At 37.6% G+C, this 22,174-nt stretch overlaps 1 protein-coding gene across 1 annotated transcript in view; it reads left to right on the forward strand.

Annotated features, from left to right (window-relative positions):
• Positions 1–22,174, forward strand: part of LOC126473450 (MICAL-like protein 1) — a 67,326-nt gene that overhangs the window by 40,625 nt on the left and 4,527 nt on the right. Inside the window, exons 6-11 of the mRNA XM_050100510.1 lie at positions 1,053–1,293; positions 13,490–13,655; positions 13,920–14,032; positions 15,541–15,676; positions 15,777–15,879; positions 17,526–17,764. Coding sequence (XP_049956467.1) covers positions 1,053–1,293; positions 13,490–13,655; positions 13,920–14,032; positions 15,541–15,676; positions 15,777–15,879; positions 17,526–17,764 — 998 coding nt within the window. The remainder of the gene's footprint in view (positions 1–1,052; positions 1,294–13,489; positions 13,656–13,919; positions 14,033–15,540; positions 15,677–15,776; positions 15,880–17,525; positions 17,765–22,174) is intronic.

A 22,174-nucleotide genomic window follows, 5' to 3' on the forward strand; every position in this document is an offset into this window, starting at 1 on the left:
CATAATATTTATAATATTAATATTCTGCTGCAAAGGAAACAGCTGAATGAAGGATAGGTGAAGGTGTGCATGTTGTTACTTTTTATTCTCTCTTTATCATGAAGACATAGTAACTGGAATACATGTTTCTGTACAGGGTGAAAATGTAAATGATGCTCACATTAGAAAATTGTTCTAACAGAAACTTGGATGGAGACCAAATCTGAGCCTTGATCATGAAGCTTATTTAATTAATCAGAAAGTGAGAATAAGTTGTTAACTATGATCTCTAGCAAACAAAAGAAACAAAACATATTTTGTATTTCTGTCCAGTGGGAAAGAAGAAAATTAATAGTTGGGGCATTTTTAACTTTAGAAACAGGTAAATGGGTTGGGTGCACCACAAAAATTATTTTCCTGTGTTAATGCAAAGTTCCATTTTACTTGAGAGAACAGTTTCATACCCGGAAACACACATTTGAGGATGTGCCGTGCAGTGATTTATTTGTTACTAATTACCCGAGGCAATGATGTGATCAACATGCATATATGTAATATGATGATGCATCATCTCAATGTGAATGATTTGTAAAAGTTGTCATGTCCATTAATGAGTGAGTGCTACTCAGATCAGTGCTATTACACTAGATAGAAAGGAATGGTATAGAAGAAAATCTATAATTTTTTAGGCAAAAGATGCATCTTACTAGCTCTGTAACCTTACCTTCAATGCCTTTATACTTGTGTTTACTTTCTCGTAGAAAATTTGTGTTGCTGTCAATTTCATATTTAAAATCAAAGAAAGACACATGAAAGTCAATCTCTCTCTCTCTCTCTCTCTCTCTCTCTCTCTCTCTCTCTCTCTCTCTCTCTCCCCCCCCCCCCCCTCTCCCTCTCTCCCTCTCTCCCTCCCTCCATGTGAGGGTATTGCAATAATAATGCTTGTTTTTGCCATCACAGTCACTTCCATTCTTATTTGTAAAGGCCTTTCCTTCATGCAGGTAATGAAGTCTTTAAAGTTCATTCATTATGAAATGCAGTGTTTCAAGGTTACTGTTTATCTTACTTTTTAGGACGCTATCTACACCTGAACCACTGCCACGCAAAACCGCAGGGCGGAAGGATACTATAAGTGGCAACAGTGATCGGTATGATTCAAACACTTCACTGTCCAGTGTGGGGGGTTCAGGTACACCAGTGGGTAGTGTTCCACGAAGAAAGAAGAAACCTGCCCCACAACCACCTTCTGCCCAAGAGCTGTTCCCTCCAGTTTCAGCTGGCTCATCTCGTGCATCTTCACCAACACTCAGTGTGGTAAATGTCCTGTACTACTTCCTATGCCATTAAGTAATGGTATAATTATGAGAATCGTTAGCATCTTAAATAAATTTGAGTCCAAAAATTAATAAGCTGTTTCTTGTTTATTTGTGAGTGAGTGGTAAGCTTATTTTTAGTTTTAGAAAGCACTGTACTTATGTTATACTCTATCATATAGTTATGAAGAAATTCCATCTTTTGCAACTGAATGTTATATTTGTCTCCCCTAAACACATTTCACTTATTCATGCTAGGCATTGTCAGTGGTACATACAGGATGTTTATTTTAACTGAAGACATTGAATTATGTTGAAAACTACACAGTGGGTCAAAAAGAGCTGTAATTCCAATTTGTTTGTCTCTTAGGAGGACATCCAACGATACCACACTTGACCTGCCACCCCACCCCTTGCGTGGATGGAGGTGGGGGGGGGGGGGGGCAACTTTTAAATCTTCATGGGAACACCCCATTTTTTATTGCAGATTAAGATTCTATGGAAAAATCAACATACATTTTTTCTTAAGCATTTATTCACTCTGCCACAGATGGCACTGTAATCAGAGGATTGGAAGTGGGAACACAATTGTAATTTATGACGTGCTACTCAATGGCCCTTGAACATGCAATGGCACATGAGATCCCAACTCCATGCTGTGAGGGTAGAACAGTCCAGTACTTCATAACTTCTTATTGGAAACCCCTTTTGCATTGTTGTATTCCTCCAACATATGGAACAAGGGACTACTCGATGCACCACCATGACTGTGTAGTGAACTACGACCCATTAGGTTGCCAATGGGGCTTGAAGGCATAGTTGACCACATCAGAAATGCCTGTGCTGACATTCGTGCAGATTATGCTTCTGTCCTGTGTAGGGTTATTTGAAAATCAGATCACTAAGTGTATTGAATTTGGTGGTACTACATTTGAACACTTACTCTAATTTGAAAACTAGAGTAGCATTCGCCTCAAGCACCAGCCACAGTGGTGCACTGAGTAGTCCCCTGTTTGATATGTTGAAGGAATACAATGTTGCGAATGAGATTTCCAATTAGAAGTTATGAATACTGGCCTGTCCTAACCTCACAGCATGAAGGTGGGGTCCCATGTGCCATAGGATATTCAAGGACCATTGAGTAGCACGTCATAAATAATGAGTGTGCATTCATTTCTATTCCTCTGATTACAGTGCCATCTGTGGCAAAATGAAGGAAATGCTTCAGACAAAACAGTATGTAGATTTTGCCGTCCGCAGCTCGTGGTCGTGCGGTAGCGTTCTCGCTTCCCGCACCCGGGTTCCTGGGTTCGATTCCCGGCAGGGTCAGGGATTTTCTCTGCCTCGTGATGACTGGGTGTTGTGTGCTGTCCTTAGGTTAGTTAGGTTTACGTAGTTCTAAGTTCTAGGGGACTGATGACCATAGATGTTAAGTCCCATAGTGCTCAGAGCCATTTGAACCATTTTTTTAGATTTTGCCATAGGATCTTAATCTGTAGTAAAAAATGGGAGTTCCCATTGAAGATTTAAAAGTTGTTCCCCACCACCCACTCAAGGGGTAGGGTGGGGATGGGGGTCAAATGTGGTATCAATTATGTCCCCCTCTGAGACAAACAAATTGGAATATTAACTTTTTTTTAATCCTTTATGTAGTTTTCAAGATATTTCTGTGTCTTCAGTTAAAATGAACATCCTGTATGTATATGAAATTATTTAATTCTACATATTTTGGTAGGATATCTGCAATGGTTCATGGCAGCACATGTGGTCATGTGTTTTTCTCATTACATTAATTTATATATCATGTTTATCTATCAGTGTGTTGTTCTGTATGTACTAGATGCACGTCAGCTCTCCTGTTACGCATAGCACATTGTCTTCCTCATGCTGAAGGACTGACTGATGGATCGTGAAAGTGGGCAATTTTCTTTTATTAGTTCTGCATTAGTGGAGTTGGGATACGTACTCTTCAGTGCCCCTTTATGATCTTTGGACCTGATATTAAAATATCTTGCAGGCATCACAGTATATTTATAGAGTTCCAACGATTACACTCTTGTATTCATCTTTCTCCCCTGTCACAGTTTTCAATTTCTTTTGTGTTGTGCTGTTCTTTGTGAAGAAGTTCTAAGCTTTTAGAAGATGTTACTACTTTTGTGAGAGAGTTGGTTGTGATATGTTATGGTTGTGCCAGTTTGTGTTCATTTTGAGGGCTGAGCTTTCCTTTGCGAGTGTGCATTGAGTGTTGCTGTTATGTGTTGATACATCTGGATTTTTTAAATCTGCTGACTTCTATTTGTATTTGCATCTTAATGGTGTTGTTTAGCTTTGTGTGTGGTCTTCTTTTGTGTCCATTGTTTTGTGCTGTGTTGATAATCATGTTTATTTCATCTTGATAATTATCTTTACTTAGAGGTGTTGTGCATAGCGTTTATTCCAGATATCTAATCACTGCCATTTTTTGTGAATGTCAGTGCATGGTTTCATGTTTGTAGCTGTTACTTTTGCAAATGTTGAAGCTTTACCTGTTGTTACATCTTGTGATAATGTATTGTCTTCTGTTTCCATTTCCATAATGAACTGAATGTTTTGTTGTATTCTGTTTACCTGTCTGAGTAACTGCTTATACTGGCAGTAAACACTAGTTTACCACAGTGGTGTGAAAGAAGTTGACCCAAACTAATTTATACAGGACACTTGTGATCTATCATTTTGGGTCAGTACCTCAGACTGGCCTACTAAGACCACCTAAGCTACAGCACATATGTGTCATGCGAATTTTCATGTTGTCTCACTCACTATGTACAGAGTATTAGTCTAGAGAAAAAAATGAAGAGGACTTTTTTTGGGAATTTAATGTAGTTCAGTTTGGTACTGGCATATATTTGTGTAAATTGTGCATAATGATTTTGTGAAGTGTAGCAGCATAAAATTAACAAATAAATCTCAGTATGTTTGTCTGGCCTTCTCAGGAACTACTGTGTTTGTAAGGATTACATTTGTATCAAATTGTCAACGTAATTAGTTTCTCATAACATTTACAAAAGTTAATTCTTTTTCGGAACCCAGAAGGGCACATTTAAATCAACAATGCTAATTAAACATGTGACTATGCCAGTGATGTGATATCCCAGTCAACGAAGATGAGAAAAAAGATTGAGTATGGGAGGTAATTCAAGTAGTCACAAATTTTTGTGCAGTGGTAGAAGAGTGACATGAAAAAAAATTAAAAATCCTGAACGTTGGACCGTCAGTGTAGGAAATTTTTTACTGGGATATGCTTTTGCTAGAGGCCTTGGTTTTCAACTTACGCAAGAAAAACGTACAAAAGTGAGCTTCAAATGCACCCCTACTCCCATTAATTGAAAAAAAAAATTGAATGTTTAAGAACTAAAGATACTCCACATGGGTTTGAGTTCTCATATGTTCACTGACACAGACATACTACTATGTCTTCATACCACATAAATTTTATCCATCATTGCTTCTATTTAAAATTATTTATTCTGCTACTATTAATGGTCTTCCAGTCATCATCGGGTGGTAGCTGCATTACAATGCACAATAAATTATTTATGTAAATATGTTGTATATAAGTTTAATTACATTATGATGAAAAGATGTATAAGAGAGTTAGATATAGCTCACCATCACCATTGCCACCATTTATCATCAGCCATTGATCATCCACTGCTAAATACAGGCCTTTTCCAGATTTCACCATACATTATAATATTTTGCTTTTCACATCCAACTTAGTCCTGCATGTTTCCTTATATAGTTACTCCATCTTCCATCATGTCAGCATCTAAGCCTTTCCCTATCATGAGGAATGAAACACAGAATTTCCTTAGTCCTTCTCATATTCGTTAATCTCACTATATGCTTAGCCCATCTCCAGTTCAGTTTTGTAAGAGCCACTATTATGTCCTGAACTTCCATCCTTTCTTTTTTCTCTGTCTTAATTTATCTATCACTTCTTGCCTTGACCAACATGCATTTCTCCAATGCCGATTGGGCTATCCTCAGTTTTGTGTAACTGTTTGATCATTTAACATCATTTTTCTTCCACACGTTAATACTGCCAGTATTTCAGCAGTTGTGGACTTTTCATTTAAGGCCAATTGGGTATTTCCTTGGAATACAGAATTTATTTTCTCATATGAGTTCCAAGTAAATTTTCACTCTCCTATGTATCCTTCTGAGTATCCATCTGCTTGTTGTTTTCAGTTGCCCTAAGCATACAGATTCATTGGCTGTTTCTGTAACTTCTTTATTACTCTTTAGTATTCTCTTATTAACATCCTGATTTGTGCACAGCTGTGCACAACAGTAGATATTATGCCAGAACTGTAATCTACAATTCTTATAGATTCTGACTCAAAACATAACCTAATATGAGAAAGGAAAACAAATACTGAGGAGACTAAAGTAAAAAGCATGCTCTGATCCACGGTAATAATATCCAATATGCATGTAAAAGGTGTAAGAGCCCAGAATGCATGTAAGGTGGAGAATCTGCACATTCCTCCAAAATTTTCACACATGTTGCATGTATGACAAATGTCAATGAGAACTGTTTGCAGCTAGAGCAAAGTGGAAGGCTGAAGCAGGCAGAATACTGGAAATTCCTTGATGGAACTGTATGTAAAATAAGGGAAGACAACCACTCACCTGTAGCAGAATGATAAGTGGCTCATACACACGCGGAATGGAAACCAGTATACTAGCTTTCGAGCTTGAGCCCTTCTTCTGTTAGAACGGCTAATTGATGTGCAGAAGGATGCACAAGGCAAGAAGAGAGTAGCAGGGTCATGCAGCAAGGAAAAGATAGGGAAAAGATAGAGAAGACAGAGGAGGGGGGGGGGGGGGGGGGAGAGAGAGAAGTAATTGCAGCATAGCTAGTATGTAACATGGCTGCTTTTACATGTGGCCCTACCATTTGGCCAGACAGTTGTAAATCACAGTACTAATGAGTCAATAATGTATTCATATGGTTGTCATCACATTAATTTATTCTAACTACAAAAATGATACTCATGAAAATTTGCACTACAAAAATTGCTTACTGTTGCAGAAAACCATCTATTATCCGAATTCGGTCTGCCATATGCAAATGCACGTTTCGCAGGAACGTGCTATGTGTTGAGCTAAATGATGAATAAAATAGTTTGGGTTTAGTATGAATTTATTTTAAATTACACTTGACATGTACTTGCCCTGATTTTAAAGTCGAAGTTTGTTTCAACTGCAGCATTGCTCAAAATGAATGAATGAATGAAAAAGACCTACAAGAGTTCATTACCAAGAGTGTCGTTTATGACTGGAAGCAAACTAATGAATGATTAAATTGGACGCCTCTTATCAATTGATCAATTGTGTTTGGTATGCCTTCTTGATTTGCACTAAGCTGAAGGCAAGGACTAGTTGTGCCATGGATTCAAGACAATGGAAGAAAGTTGTTATGGCACTGGATTTTGTTTAAGAGGTATAGGTTTCAAATCTGTATCTGTCTATCAACATTCAGGTTTCCTGTGGTTTGTCTTTATCACTTACAGGAAATGTGGGGGCATTTGCTTTGACAAGAACAAGGCAAATTCCCTTATCCATCCTTTTCTAGTCTGAGCTAGTGCTAAATTTCCTACGATCCTATCAACAATGCAATAAAGCCTAGCCTTCCTTCTTTTCAAAATAATGTGTTCTGCAGCCAGTAGGATGTCTAATAGCTCTTCAAGAGACTTCTTTTTTGTCTTGTCTGTGTAATTAATGTTGAGTTCATGATTTATTTGCTGCCTAATTATGAAGACCTTTTACGTTGAAGAGCCAAAGAAACTGGTACACCTGCCTAATATCGTGTAGGGCTCCCGTGAGGACACAGAAGTGCCACAACATGTCATGGCATGGACTTAACTAATGTCTGAAGTAGTGCTGGAGGGAATTGACACCACAAATCCTGCAGGGCTGCCCTTAAATCCATAGGAGTACGAGGGGGTGGAGGTCTCTTCTGCGCAGCACATTGCATCGCATTCCAGATGTGCTCAATAATGTTCATATCTGGGGAGTTTGTTGGCCAGCGGAAGTGTTTAAACTCAGAAGAGTGATCCTGGAACCACTCTGTGAAAATTCTGGATGTGTGGGATGTTGCGTTGTCGTGCTGGAACTGCCCAAGTCCGTTGGAATGCACAGTGGACATGAATGGATGTAGGTGATCTGAAAGGATGCTTATATATGTTTCATATGTCAGAGCATATCTGTACATGTCAGGGATCCCATATCACTCCACCCGCATGTGCCCACACCGTTACAAACCCTCCACCAGCTTGAAGAGTCCCCTGCTGACAAGCAGGGACCATGGATTCATGAGATTGTCTCCATACCTGTATATGTCCATTCACTCGATACAATCTGAAATGAGACTTGTCAGACCAGGCTACATGTTTCCGGTCATCAGCAGTCCAGTTTTATTGTTGACGGGCACAAGCAAGGTGTAAAGCTTTGTGTCGTGCAGTCATAAAGGGTACATGAGTGGGCCTTTGGCTCTAAAAGCTAATACCAATGATGTTTCATTAAAAGGTTTGCGTGCTGACACTTGTTGATGGTCCAACAGTGAAATCTGCAGAAATTTGCGGAAAGGTTGCACTTCTGTCATGTTGAACAATTCTCTTCAGTTGTCATTGGTCCCATTGTTGCAGGATCTTTTTCTGGCCACAGCAATGTTAGAGATTTGATGTTTTACCAGAATCCTGATATTCATGGTACACTCATGAAATGGTTGTAAGGGAAAATCCCCACTTCATCACCACCTCATAGATGCGGTGTCCCATAGCTCGTGCATCAACTATAGCACCACATTCAAACTCACTTAACTCTTGACAACCTGCCATTGTAGTAGCAATAGCCGATCTAACAACTGTGCCAGACATTCATTGTCTTATATAGGTGTTGCCGACCACAGCATTGTATTATGCCTGTTTACATATCTTTGTATTTGAATATGCATTCCTGTACCAGTGTCTATTACCAGTGTGTAACAACATATTACATCTGTTTCCAATTTCTTCTTCTTTGGTTTTACAACTAATCGTTCTTCTCATCCAAATAATGATGTATTGAGGAGTGACAGTTCTAGCAAATTCTTGTCAACAATCAATACCAGTAAATTTCTTTAGTTACAGAAATAGTTCTGTAATAAAACTGGAAGCTCACCAAATATTAGAAGTGTTGAATTGTCAATAGACATATAACCAAAACTGAAAACTCTGGTAGCTTTTGTATGAATAATGGGTAATATTTAACTATGATCCAGTGGTTGAGTGGGTAGGTGTACAGCACGACTTGCAATCGAAGCAGTTGCAACCACTGCAAGTAGGTGGCCACAAAAAGACACCTACAACCATGCTGGTTTGGGCTGGTAATTTGTACGATTACTGACAGTAAGAGAGAGAGAGATAACATAAATGTAAAATATGAAACTGTAGCGAAGGATGGATGATGCAATGTTTAGGGTGGAAGAGAGCCATGTGATGACCAGAACTTTTCCATAACAATATGTTGTTAAAGAAAGCTTTTGTGGTTTATGCTTTTGTACTTCTAGTACTTTGCTTCAGGTGCCCTGTGTGTTCTTGCTTCACTCTGTGTTTTGTATGATTAGAATTGCATTGAGTAAAGCTATCAGTGTCATGGAATTCATTGAGATCTGTGGATGTATAAAAAAAAGTATGAAATAATTTTTCAGTTTGTCAGTGCAAAGAGTCTCTCAAATTTTCCTTACTTACAGCCAGAGAAACAGTCAGCTTCAAATCTTAACTTTCATTTATGCTGTTCTAGCACGTTTTAAACATTGCTTCTTTGATGTACATGTTAAACAATATTGGTGCTAAACTACATTTGTGCCTTACAGCCTTCTCAACACAACTTTCACCCTTTAGACCACTTTTATTATTTCTGCATGTTTTTGTAGGTGTTGTAGATTACTTTTGACCTCTCATGGTATTGAACATGTTATTCCTCAGTACACTGATGAGAATTTCTGTAAGTCCACAGTTTTTTTTTTTTTTTTTTTTTTTCCTTAAGATCAAGGAAATAGCTCTGTCTCTTCGCATATTTGGCTTTGATGTTTCTTATCCAGTACTCCTTATGAACTTTTTTGTAAACTTTTGTATAATGTACTTGTCAGCATTGTAGGAGTGAGTGACGCAAAACTAATTATACAGTAGTTTCCACTTTGTCCACTTGTTTATTCTTTGGTAGTGCAATGACAATACTTCTTGCAAATCTGTTGGTAGGTGTTCTGTTTTATGTATTCTGAACATAAGATCATATAACTTTCAATTTCCTATACACCACACTAATTTTGGGCATCAGAAAGACTGCAGCTGACTTGTTTGGGATAAAATAATCAGATAATTCAGTGGCCAGTCAGACTGTGTGCAGTATTGCATCTTCTGTGACACCAGTACCGTATTTACTCGAATCTAAGCCGCACTTTTTTGCCTGTTTTTGCAATCCAAAAAACCGCCTGCGGCTTAGAATCGAGTGCAAAGTAAGCAGAAGTTCTGAAAAATGTTGGTAGGTGCCGTCACAACTAATTCCTGCCGTCGAATATATGTAGCGCTACACAGGCATGCTTTGCAGGCACAAAGATAAATCTGGCACCAAAACCTCTGTGTCAGTAAATAAATTTAAAAAAAAAGGTGGAAAATGAGCTTTTTTTCTCCGCCCCCAGTTTCGATCACTGCATTTTCATACATTATCCAACGAAGTAAATACAAATTCCGTATTGTTCATCTTCGAATGTAGCAGCATTTCAATGTACTATGAAAATCTGACTGGCAAGACTGTTTGGGATGTTTGTCAATATGGCCAATTCTACGTTCTGAATTTTTTCCTAACTGTGAGAAGAGATGGTTGCTAATAGGAACTTTTATGTATTGTGTATCAAATGCAGTATTCTCTTCACCATAAGAATAATATGAATACAAACATTTTACCATGTATTGTTGCGTGTTTGCTGCTATCTCATTTAAATCCTGTCTGCCCAATAAACTACGAAACTAGAGTGCGACAACAGAAAACGCGGAAGAATATACATATCATGTCATATTTATATCCGTATTATTCTTACGTGTAATAGTGATACAGTCAGAAATGAAGCACTGCAATTGACTAGATTTTTAAATCTAAGATGACTCTAATTTCTGTGCAGAATGTAAAGTACTAAAGAGGCGTCTGCAAAGATTTTAAAACGTAGAAAAATTTTCGCTAAACTCCTGTTCAGAACATCTTCTATCATACGCAGTCTATTATTTGGTTCTTGTTGATCATTATCAAAGAAAGCAGCAGTGTAAGTAACAACAAATAGCAGTCTCTTGCCATTGTTTCGCTAATAAGATGATTTCTCTCTCTCTCTCTCTCTCTCTCTCTCTCTCTCTCTCTCTATCTCTCTTTTTAAGCCATGCCACGAGTGGCGACAGTCCGTAAACACTCATTATCAGAATGCGACAAACAATGAATGACACAGTACAGTAATGCATCTTCAGCTTAGAGTGACGTAAACACCTATAACAAAGAGAACGGCACTTATTAGATCAAAGAAAAATAAGCAATCAATTCAAACCAGACGAAGCATGTGAAAAAGGAAGGGTACCTGTATAAATACGGATGGAGTACCTGACACATAGCAATGGCTACATGGTAAAGCTTAACTGCTAAGCTTACGACTCGAACCAAACTACTGTAGCTGTATCGTCATTCATTTGACCTAAATTGTGTCTCATATTACAATGGACCAACTTTGTTTCGATTTGGACGTGCAGCCTAAAACTTTTCTCTCCCCTTGAATTTCGAGTCTCAAGTTTCAGGTGCAGCTTAGATTCGGGAAAATTATTTTTCCCTTGATTTTGAGTCTCATTTTTCAGGTGCGGCTTAGATTCGAGTGCGGCTTAGATTTGAGTAAATACGGTACTTCAGGCAGCTCTGTTGTCTGCCTGTCTTTTTCTTTTCTTTTTTTTTTTTCTTTTTTTTTCAAACACTGCCATCAGTCATATTTGAGTTTTTGATTATAGCTTCTTCTTCATTTCTGACTCTTTTAAGCCATTTATTACTTACTGTAATTCTAATTCTAATCTTTTCCTTGGTCTGCCAATATCTGTCCTTGTCTTTTATTTTGATTTTGATGTGGAATATTTTTAACTTTACTGGTAATTATTGTTGATCCATTCTCTTGATATTTTCATTATATCTTCTGCTATTTTCTTATAACTTTTCTCATACAATACTTGCTTGAGAGTTTTTCCGTAAAGTTCTAATTTTTTATTTATTTTTTTTTAAAATATCCATACTCTGAGAGATCTCATTTCTGCTCTTTGAATACATATTTCTTATTTAATTTTAGTGACTCACTTCCATATAACAATGCTTAGAGAGCAACCACACTGAAAAAAATTTCTTAGGCTTTCTTTTGATGTTTTAGTTTCTAGGTGCCAGTTAATTGCTGTGCATATCATGCTAAATGTGTTGATTTTACTTTATATGCCATTATCACATTCATAAGAGAAACCACAACAAAGTTAATTTAATTAGTTTATAAGGAATAACATTTTATAATTAAAAACAGTTTTATTTCAGATGGGCCTCTCACCCGAAAAACCTTTGCTGTTTTCATAATATTAATATTTTCATATTATATTTAGTACATACTTCGTTAAATTTGTATAATACTCTTCATGGATCATCCTCTTCTAAAATGTAGAGTGAGTTCATTAGCATAAGGAAATGAATTCAGCAGTCATTTGATGTACAGTGCCATCTGTATGTAGCATCAACAATTGATGTAATGAATACTGCAGGATATAAACTATAATACTAGTTCACACCCTTATTTACTGATTCTGGATCTGTTGAGTTTCAATCAATATCTATCACAATTGTCATGTATTCATAATAATATTATGAGTAAGGCATATCTTCATTACTTCATTATATTGCAGTTCTTTTCTCTAAGTACATTGTCAAACCCTTTTTCAAAGTTTATAGAAGCTTAGTGTATTTGCAAATTAAATTCTTTGTTTTTCAGTAAGATGACATAAAAGAAACATTGTGTCAGTGATGGAATGATAGTTTCTAAATCATTAAATTACAGGATGGTTATAATTAAACTTCCACTACCCTAGCCATTGTAGATGGAAAAGTATCTACCAAATGGTCACCCAGTTTATAGGAATTATGCTCAGACTGTGCACTCCAGGATCTGTGTTGTTAGTAGTGTTAGTGTCATGACTTGCCTTAGTCGCTGGTACTGGTACAGCAACAAAGGGTTGAAACTTTAGCATCAGCGTGCATTACAGTTGCAGTCAGTCCATGCAGGTCTGGACGAGGTGAGCAGGCCTTTACTTATGAAGCAGTTTTACCTAAACAGGAATATTGCTGCTGCTCTTCACAAGTATTGATGCATTAAAGGAAAATGTGAGGTCCTCTTTCTGCACTGGCATTGAACGTACTTCAGGAGTTCGAATTAACTGGCCGTTTGGGAACTGCTCTTGAGAGAGTCTGATGGCTAGTTGTGCCACAAATTGTTGAAGTTACTTTACTGTTGCTGTGGCTGACAATGCTGGATGCACGTGTTTGCTCTTCAAGCAGCGTACAAACTTTGTCCTGACAGCTGAACATTCTGTGCTCCACACCCGAACTGAGATGTTTTGGGCAGCAGCAGTGTGGTTCCAGGATTTTGTGGATGCAGGTGTTTGTCACATTAAGCAACATTTAAAACCTAGAACATTAACATGTACACAATTAACAAATGTTACCTACTCATGTGGAAATTAAAATGTGTTTCTGTCAATCATTATTTCTCTTCTGCATGACCTTACAAATTTTTTCCATTAAGTTTCGTTCTCCTACATTCATTCATTTTTTGTGGGGGAATGGGAGGGAGAGGGGGGAGGGGGGGGGGGCTCTCAGGTGCCACAAGTGTAATTATAAGTGCCCTGTATGTGTTGCCATCATTTTCTCATTTTTATTGTGTATTTTCATAGTTTAAATTTGTTGAACATATGATGTATATATTATAACAAACACATAAAAATGCACACCAGAAAATGAAGAACCTATAGGTTATTAAATTTTTGTTTCAACCTGTTCCACAAGCAGTTAATATAACTTCCAATCTTGTGAATAATGTTTACGTTAATAATTATCAGACACTCTCACCACGAAGTGCACGTAAGCAACGTAAGTCGAGACCAGCTCCTCCGCCACCACTGCCATCATCATTGCCACCAAATGCGACACCAGGTGCTGAATGGGAAAAGACTGAGAAAGAAGCAGCTAATCGAAACCGGCAGAGTCAAACCAGTATAACACTAGGTAAAAATATTTTACATTCTTTTCATAATTATTTTTGTAATTATGTGGTGCTAGAAAATCTAGTATAGTCATTATAGGTATCTCTTTGAGTCCTGCATCATAACAGAAAATTTCATCTCAAAAGTGAATGCATTGTAAATTGTAATATTACATCAGAAGAAGTCAGGTGGTAAATATTTTTTATAAAATTAAGGCATAATACTTTTTGTAACAAGATTATATCAGTTTGATAGTGAAAGAACAATATTCTCTTTCTGAATTCAGATTCAACATCTCTTACTGACCAGTCACCATCAGCACCAAACAAAAGTACTTTTGGGCAGTGGAAGAGAAAGAAAGGTCCTGCACCTCCAAGACCAGTGCCACAGAGGAGACAGGTAAAGTATACATAAATCTGCATAACATTTCTTAATTTTCTGATAGTTGATCACAAAGCTAGTAACGATAATTTAATATATAAAAATGACTATAAAATATATGTAAAAGTATAGTATTTCTGTTTATAAAATCTACTATAGCCAGACCAGGTGCGTACCTGGAGGGACACCAATACAATTTGGAACAACGTTACAATGTTCACAGCCATTCTTCAATTTTTTTTATTTTTCACGTCCCCAGTAAGCAATATTCTTCCATCTATTTACACTCGTAGTTCATCATAGCACTTTGCTGTCTTCATTATCAGACTTGGGTGGAGTTTAACTAAGTTACAATTTGAATGCTACAGTGCTCCTGCTGATCCTGCACTTCTGTGCTATCAAATCATCTTCTGCACATAGTGCACTGGTTTACCTACTAAACTCACTGTCAGGAGGAGTGAGGCCGAAATCTGCATGAGACTATCTAGATTTAGTTTTTATGTGATGTCTTGAAATCAATAAAGGCAAAAGCTTGCCAGTGGCCATCATAGTCCTCAATCAGAACATGAATCTGGTTTTAATTACCTCAACATTGACAAGGTGTTAAATCTTCTTTTTCCTTCCTTCATTCTGGTGTTGCACATATAGCAGTTTCATTTATTTCCTCACTTTTTCTTCAAATCTCAGTATTTAATCAACATTCTGTATAATTTGTTCCACAGTCTGGTGTTTTAGTGGTTACAACTTGGTACTGTCATTTGTTAATAATTAATAATTTATCAGTGTCCCCTCTTTGATTTATGATTCATTTCACATAAATTATTCATGTTGCTTAAATGTATTATGCATTCATCCTTCTTTTGATCTGACCATGGTTGTATTACCTGCCTTGCTTCCTCAGTTTCTTACCTTTTTTTGACATAACTCTCTTGCCCCAAGAGTGCATAACTCTCATTTATCGACAGTTCTTAACCATATCTTACTTTTCCTTTCTTTTTTCTTTTCTTCTTCTTCTTCTTCTTCTTCTTCTTCTTTTTCTTTTTCTTTTTTTCCCCATGTCTTTGTGGACTAATCCTGTCTCCCATTTCACATAATTTTCTGTCCCACAATAAATTCTGGTTCTGGACTATATCTCATGCTTGTGTAAAACATTATTTAACTTATTGCCACGTCAGTTCTGCGTAAAACCTCAAACTCTTGATGATTACCACTATTGTGTTTGTTAGGATCAGCTGATTGTTGTGGCTGCCCGCTGATGAACAGGATGGTGGTAATGTGTAGAGCTTGAGACATTACCCAGAAATGATGGTAGAGAAGTTTGAGAATGTTTGATACAAGTGTGTCATCAAAAAACTTTGTTCTCAATCATGTGATGTTTGACAGTGATAGAAGCAACTTGCAATATGTTAGAAGTAAAACCACTTTATTCATAAAGCGGTGTTTTTGTATTTTCCAATCAATAACATTTCATAACGAGATTTTCTTTTTCCTTATGTTATCTGTTATGTTGTTTGTTGTTCTCCTAGATAAAATCCATGCCTATGCTGGAAGTCAAGCGTGAACTGGAGGACATTGAAGTGAAACAACAAGAGCTTGAAAGACAAGGAGTGAAACTGGAAAAAACCATCAGAGACAAGTTTGAAATGACAGCAACTGAAGAAGGTAGTGCATTTTAATATTGACCTATCATTCAGTTATACATTTATTTGTATTTGCCTGACAAATGCTTGGTTGTATCTTCTCATATCATTTTGATTTGCAGAGGCCAGCATGACACCTGATGTTGAAGACTTAGTCCTGCAGTTATTTGAGTTAGTAAATGAGAAAAATGAACTGTTCAGAAGGCAGGCAGAATTGATGTACTTGTAAGTATGACAGCAGAAGAAGTCATATGTTAATTTAAAATGAGTATGGTATTAATTTCCACTTGTTTAAACAATTATGAGACAAAAGTCTAGCAAGAATAAACATTAAAAAGTAAAATCAAATTTCTGAATGCGAAAGCCAGCAGTTACAGAGATTCAGCTGTAATATTTTACAAGTGGCTCAGAGTTGGATGTAGGTACAGGTAATTAGATTTGGGTGTGTACAATTATACAGTATAATGGCTGTGGGGTGTTCAACTTCCATTGTGCGGAAAAAGGCACAGACTTTGTTCATTTTGTAGTGCTTAGCTCATTACTCAGCTTTGGTGCTATGCACAGCCTTTTGTGCCTGACTTTAAATTGTGAGTGAATGACAGCCACACAGTGATTGCAAGGCTTCTTTTCCTTGTTATCATACCACATCATGTTACTTCTCTCTGGATCTGGATAGCTGTTTGTTGTATATCAAGGAATATGGCTGAAGGATGGTCAAGTGCAGAAATCAATATTATAGTTCGCAACTGCTTCAAAATCATTGGTGCTCTTGTGAGAGGATACCACTAGCTTCAAGGGACAATCATATTTACAAAAGGGATCCAAGTAATGTGTGAATTGAATAAGCAAATTTAGGTTCCTGTTTCTGTGCTACTTAAAAGCTTTTGTTTGGTAAACAACCAAAAGCTGTCAGTAACAGGTAGTTATCTAATTTAAAAATTGCAAGGAATGACTGGCGAGACAGAATTTTTCCATGTTACTGGGTACAGACAGAAAGGTAGCAAACCTAGCTTCAACTGATTTTTGTGCAGTAATGTGTTCATTGTAAATAAGTATTGTAGTAGTTCTGTTATATGTTTATTACCTTATAAATAAAAAAAAGTTTTTCTTAAATTCAGTGCATTAATGCGATCTTAGTAAATGAATGTCGTGAAATGATCATTTCATATAGTGTTCACTAAAAAAGGAGGGGGGAGGGGGGGGGGGGAGAGAGGGAGAGGGAGAGAGAGAGAGAGAGAGAGAGAGAGAGAGAGAGAGAGAGAGAGAGAGAGAGACGGTCTTTCCACCTGGGACCTGTGGAAGGTACGTACTGGACAATAAGTGCACCCTTATTGGCCTAAAAATGCAGAAAATTATCATATGGTTTGAAGAAAGTTTAATTTATGTTCCACATATAAGAATTTCTCATTCAGCTGGCTTGTAGATCACATATTTGATGTGGAAAGGTAACCATTAAGAATCTGATGTAAAACACACTAGCCACATGCAGTGGCTCTTTCAAGGCACCATTAACATTTTTATACTTGTGTGGAAGAACATTGAATGTGTCAGTGTGAGTAACAGAGAACGCTACTGATCTACAGGTTCTGATTTAGCTAGCAAGGATACAAAATCTAAGTCAATGTTTTTTATTTTTAAAACAAAGATTAACAGGCTACTAGCAAATGTAGAACAGGAATCTAGGAAGTTACTGATATTCATAACGAAATTTAATTGTGTACACCAGCAGTATAAATTATCTCTGTTATAGATCTCAGTTGTCCATTATCAAATCATGCTACAATATTTCTCATAAAGCTAAGTTTTTCAGCTTTACGAAATAGCTGTACACACAATTATATTCCTTAGCATTGTATTGTACATTGTTTTAGACGCAGACAACAACGTTTGGAAGAGGAACATGCAGATCTGGAATATCAGATACGCTGCTTGTTAGAGAGGCCAGAACATACAAAGACAGACTCAGACAAAGCACGTGAGGAAGAGCTGATTCAACGCCTTGTGGAAGTAGTAGAAAGACGAAATGAAATTGTTGAATGTCTTGAAATGGATCGTATACGTGAAGCAGAAGAGGACCAGAGTATTCACACACAGCTCGGCATCTTTGCAGGTAAACCTGTCAAATCAACTATCATCACATTATTTCACAGAAGCTCACATACAGTAAGTAGTCTGATGTTTCACTTGTTGCATGACATGGGTACATTTCTGACAGTATCATCATTACTAGTACTTTATTGTCATACAGCCTCTGTAGTGTGTTATACAGTGTGGGTATATGTTCCATCTAGGTTACAGAAAATGGGTTTCCACAAAAATTAAACTTGTAGAGACAAGCAAGCACTGTGGAAAGATGATGTCTCACATTGGATTGGTCCATCAACACTAAATCTAATTCAGTTTTGCTTTCAAAGCAGTTTTCGTTCTACGGGAAAACACACCCGCCCTATACAAGACATGAGTACTGACAAGTTTTCAGTGACTCTTTTTTCCCCCTATTCTTCTTCTTCTTCTTCTTCTTCTTCTTCTTCTTCTTCTGCTTCACTTTAACACTCATCCTTTTTGCAAGCCAAATGATCAAGCTCTAACTTTGGCATCATCAACTGTGGACCCACAAATAAAATATTGGAGAATATTATTAAAAATTTGAGTGACTTGGTTTCGTTTCATCTTTCAACACAGGTAGAAGGAAATCTGCATCAGTGCCCACCTACTGTTGCTTGATTTGCATAAATATGAAGTAGGAAGTAGAAGGCAAAGGAAATTCTCATAAAAAATTTTCATAGAGTGTGGTACAGGAGAATGATCTCCCAACAGAACTGTATACCTTTGAAATTTTCTCACAGAGCAACCCTTTGTTGGCAGTTCTTCTTTGATTTCATTTTTTTCCAGAAAAAGTACATTAATAAGTGATTTTTTATTTGTAACTTACTAAACTATTTAGATACAATGGAAGAAGTAAAGGTAACAACTCACTCTGTAAATGAGGTGTTGAATCATTGACATGCCCATAAACAAAATTAAGAATATTCCTAAGCTTCCACACAAATCTTTCTTCAGGGCTAACAGGAAAAAGAAAAAAGAAAACGCACACTCACACAAGTATGTGCAGTGGAGGAGGGGGGGGAATAGAGAGAGAGAGAGAGAGAGAGAGAGAGAGAGAGAGAGAGAGAGAGAGAGCACTATGTTGTCCCAAGTACACTTGTACAGGCCTGCAACTTAACAGGGCTGAGAGGTTGTATCGGGTGCAGTGGAGAAGTTGAAAAAGGAGGCAGGGAATTGGAGGGAAGGAGGAGGAAGGAGCAGCTGACATCTGGCTGGAAGGGAGAGCTAGCAAGTGCACAAAATAGGAATGTGGCACCAGTGACCTCATTGTGGTGCAGGCATGAGGAATTGCATGTGGCCCACAATGATGTGGATAGGGGAATGGAATTGAATGGGGGGATAGAATGACGAAGAGGGAGACTGAGGAAAGGATGATGTGAATATAGAATCAGTGAAGCGCAGGTCACAGATATAGGAATGGGCAGGTGTAAGACAATGGCTTGTGGAGATTGCAGGCACGAGATTCCAGGAACAAAGGATATAGTGTAAGGACAAATCCCATCTACATAATTTGGAGAACTGCATCTCTGAGGGACTGATCTAGATGGCAGAGACCATGTGGCAGCCATTGAAGTTGATCATGGATAGTCAGTACTGTTGTTGGCTGCAGTTTGGTAATGATCATTCATTGTGTTTGAAAAGTTGCTTGCTGGTCATGCCCATACAAAAAACTGTATGGAAGTTACACCAGAGGTTGTATGTGATGTGACTGCTTTCACAGGTGGCCTGACCTGTGATAGGAAGGGATATGCCTATGATGGTACTGGAAGCAGATGTGCTGGATGGTTGTATGAGACAGGTCTTGTGCCTGGAGCTTCCACAGTAATTTGCTTTACCGTATTTTACTGACTATAAGATGCACCTTAATTTTTCAGCAATTTTTGTAAAAAAAAAATACACATTTTTACCATTTTTATTATTAGGTTGCAAAGCCAGACAAAAAACTTCTTTGTTTATGAAACTGAACTGACCTCTCTAAAATAATTGTAATCTTAACTTTCCTCCTCCTCCTCCTCCTCCTCCTCCTCGTCGTCATTGTCATCGTAGTCATAGTCATAGTCATAGTCATAAGGTGGTCTCCACTGCCATTTAGAGCATTAATTATGCTGCACTTCTTGACAGATTTAACAATAATGTATTTCCCCACTCTAGACCATGAACATTTTACCCACTGACACACTTGTTTCATTGTGGGTCATTTTAAAGCTCTCTTGGACATGAATTCATGTTGGGTTTCATCCATTGTCCATTTGTTGCATTCCTCTCTCATATACAATTTAAATGATTTATTTATCGAGACATCAAGAGGTTGCAATTATGGAGAGTCCTCCCAGAATAACAGCAAGCTCTGTATTTCCCAGAATTTTTCAAATGACTACTAGACTGATCTAATACAAGAAGAGCACCCTTCTGCTATAGAACACCTTTCCTTCTCTCTCTCACTCTGGTAATCCATAATTTCATAGTAGCCTCTTCCATCCAACCCGTGTCATACACATGATCAACAACACCTGGAATTGTTTTGCATTTGAAGATGATCATTGAATTAAGTTTAGTACCATCAGACAAGGGCGATGTACTTGAGGGCAATATTATGGAAATGGAAGAGGATGTAGATGAAGAGGAAATGGGAGATATGATACTGCGTCAAGAGTTTGACAGAGCACTGAAAGACCTGAGTCAAAACAAGGCCCCGGGAGTAGACAACATTCCATTAGAACTCCTGACGGCCTTGGGAGAGCCAGTCCTGACAAAACTCTACCATCTGGTGAGCAAGATGTATGAGACGGGCGAAATACCATCAGACTTCAAGAAGAATATAATAATTCCAATCCCAAAGAAAGCAGGTGTTGACAGATGTGAAAATTACCGAACTATCAGTTTAATAAGTCACAGCTTCAAAATACTAACGCGAATTCTTTACAGATGAATGGAAAAGCTGGTAGAAGCCGACCTCGGGGAAGATGAGTTTGGATTCCGTAGAAATGTTGGAACACGTGAGGCAATTCTGGCCTTACGACTTATCTTAGAAGAAAGATTAAGGAAAGGCAAACCTATGTTTCTAGCATTTGTAGACTTAGAGAAAGTTTTTGACAATGTTGACTGGAATACTCTCTTTCAAATTCTAAAGGTGGAAGGGGTAAAATACAAGGAGCGAAAGGCTATTTACAATTTGTACAGAAACCAGATGGCAGTTATAAGAGTCAAGGGGTATGAAAGGGAAGCAGTGGTTGGGAAGGGAGTGAGACAGGGTTGTAGCCTATCACCGATGGTATTCAATCTGTATATTGAGCAAGCAATAAAGGAAACAAAAGAAAAGTTTGGAGTAGGTATTAAAATCCATGGAGAAGAAATAAAAACTTTGAGGTTCGCTGATGACATTGTAATTCTGTCAGAGACAGCAAAGGACTTGGAAGAGCAGTTGAACGGAATGGACAGTGTCTTGAAAGGAGGGTATAAGTTGAACATCAACAAAAGCAAAATGAGGATAATGGAATGTAGTCGAATTAAGTTGGGTGATGCTGAGGGAATTCGATTAGGAAATGAGACACTTAAAGTAGTAAAGGAATTTTGCTATTTGGGGAGCAAAATAACTGATGATGGCCGAAGTAGAGTGGATATAAAATGTAGACTGGCAATGGGAAGGAAAGCATTTCTGAAGAAGAGAAATTTGTTAACATCGAGTATAGATTTAAGTGTCAGGAAGTCGTTTATGAAAGTATTTGTATGGAGTGTAGCCATGTATGGAAGTGAAACATGGACGATAAATAGTTTAGACAAGAAGAGAATAGAAGCTTTCGAAATGTGGTGCTACAGAAGAATGCTCAAGATTAAATGGGTAGATCACATAACTAATGAGGAGATATTGAATAGAACTGGGGAGAAGAGGAGCTTGTGGCACAACTTGACTAGAAGAAGGGATCGGTTGGTAGGACATGTTCTGAGACATCAAGGGATCACCAATTTAGTATTGGAGGGCAGCGTGGAGGGTAAAAATCATAGAGGGAGACCAAGAGATGAATACACTAAGCATATTCAGAAGGATGTAGGCTGCAGTAGGTACTGGGAGATGAAGAAGCTTGCACAGGATAGAGTAGCATGGAGAGCTGCATCAAACCAGTCTCAGGACTGAAGACTACAACACAACACACCATCAGCATGTCATGAAAGTACAATATTATAGTGAATTTTTTCATGTTTACTTGCTTTTATAGTTAGTTTTAGCACCTTTCATAACAGAACTATTGTTACTCAGCACATCAAATGTCAGAGAAGTTTCATCCATATTCACTGTTCAGCTTGTTTCCACATTAGTTTTCTAATGATGTTGATTAATGAAGCGATGGAAAGATAATATTTTCACTTCTTACTCTTGTGGAATTTTCTGATATATTTTGGCTGTGGTTTGCATGCA

Source organism: Schistocerca serialis, chromosome 1, assembly GCF_023864345.2.
Source record: "Schistocerca serialis cubense isolate TAMUIC-IGC-003099 chromosome 1, iqSchSeri2.2, whole genome shotgun sequence".
NCBI classification, from domain to species: Eukaryota; Metazoa; Arthropoda; class Insecta; order Orthoptera; family Acrididae; genus Schistocerca; species Schistocerca serialis.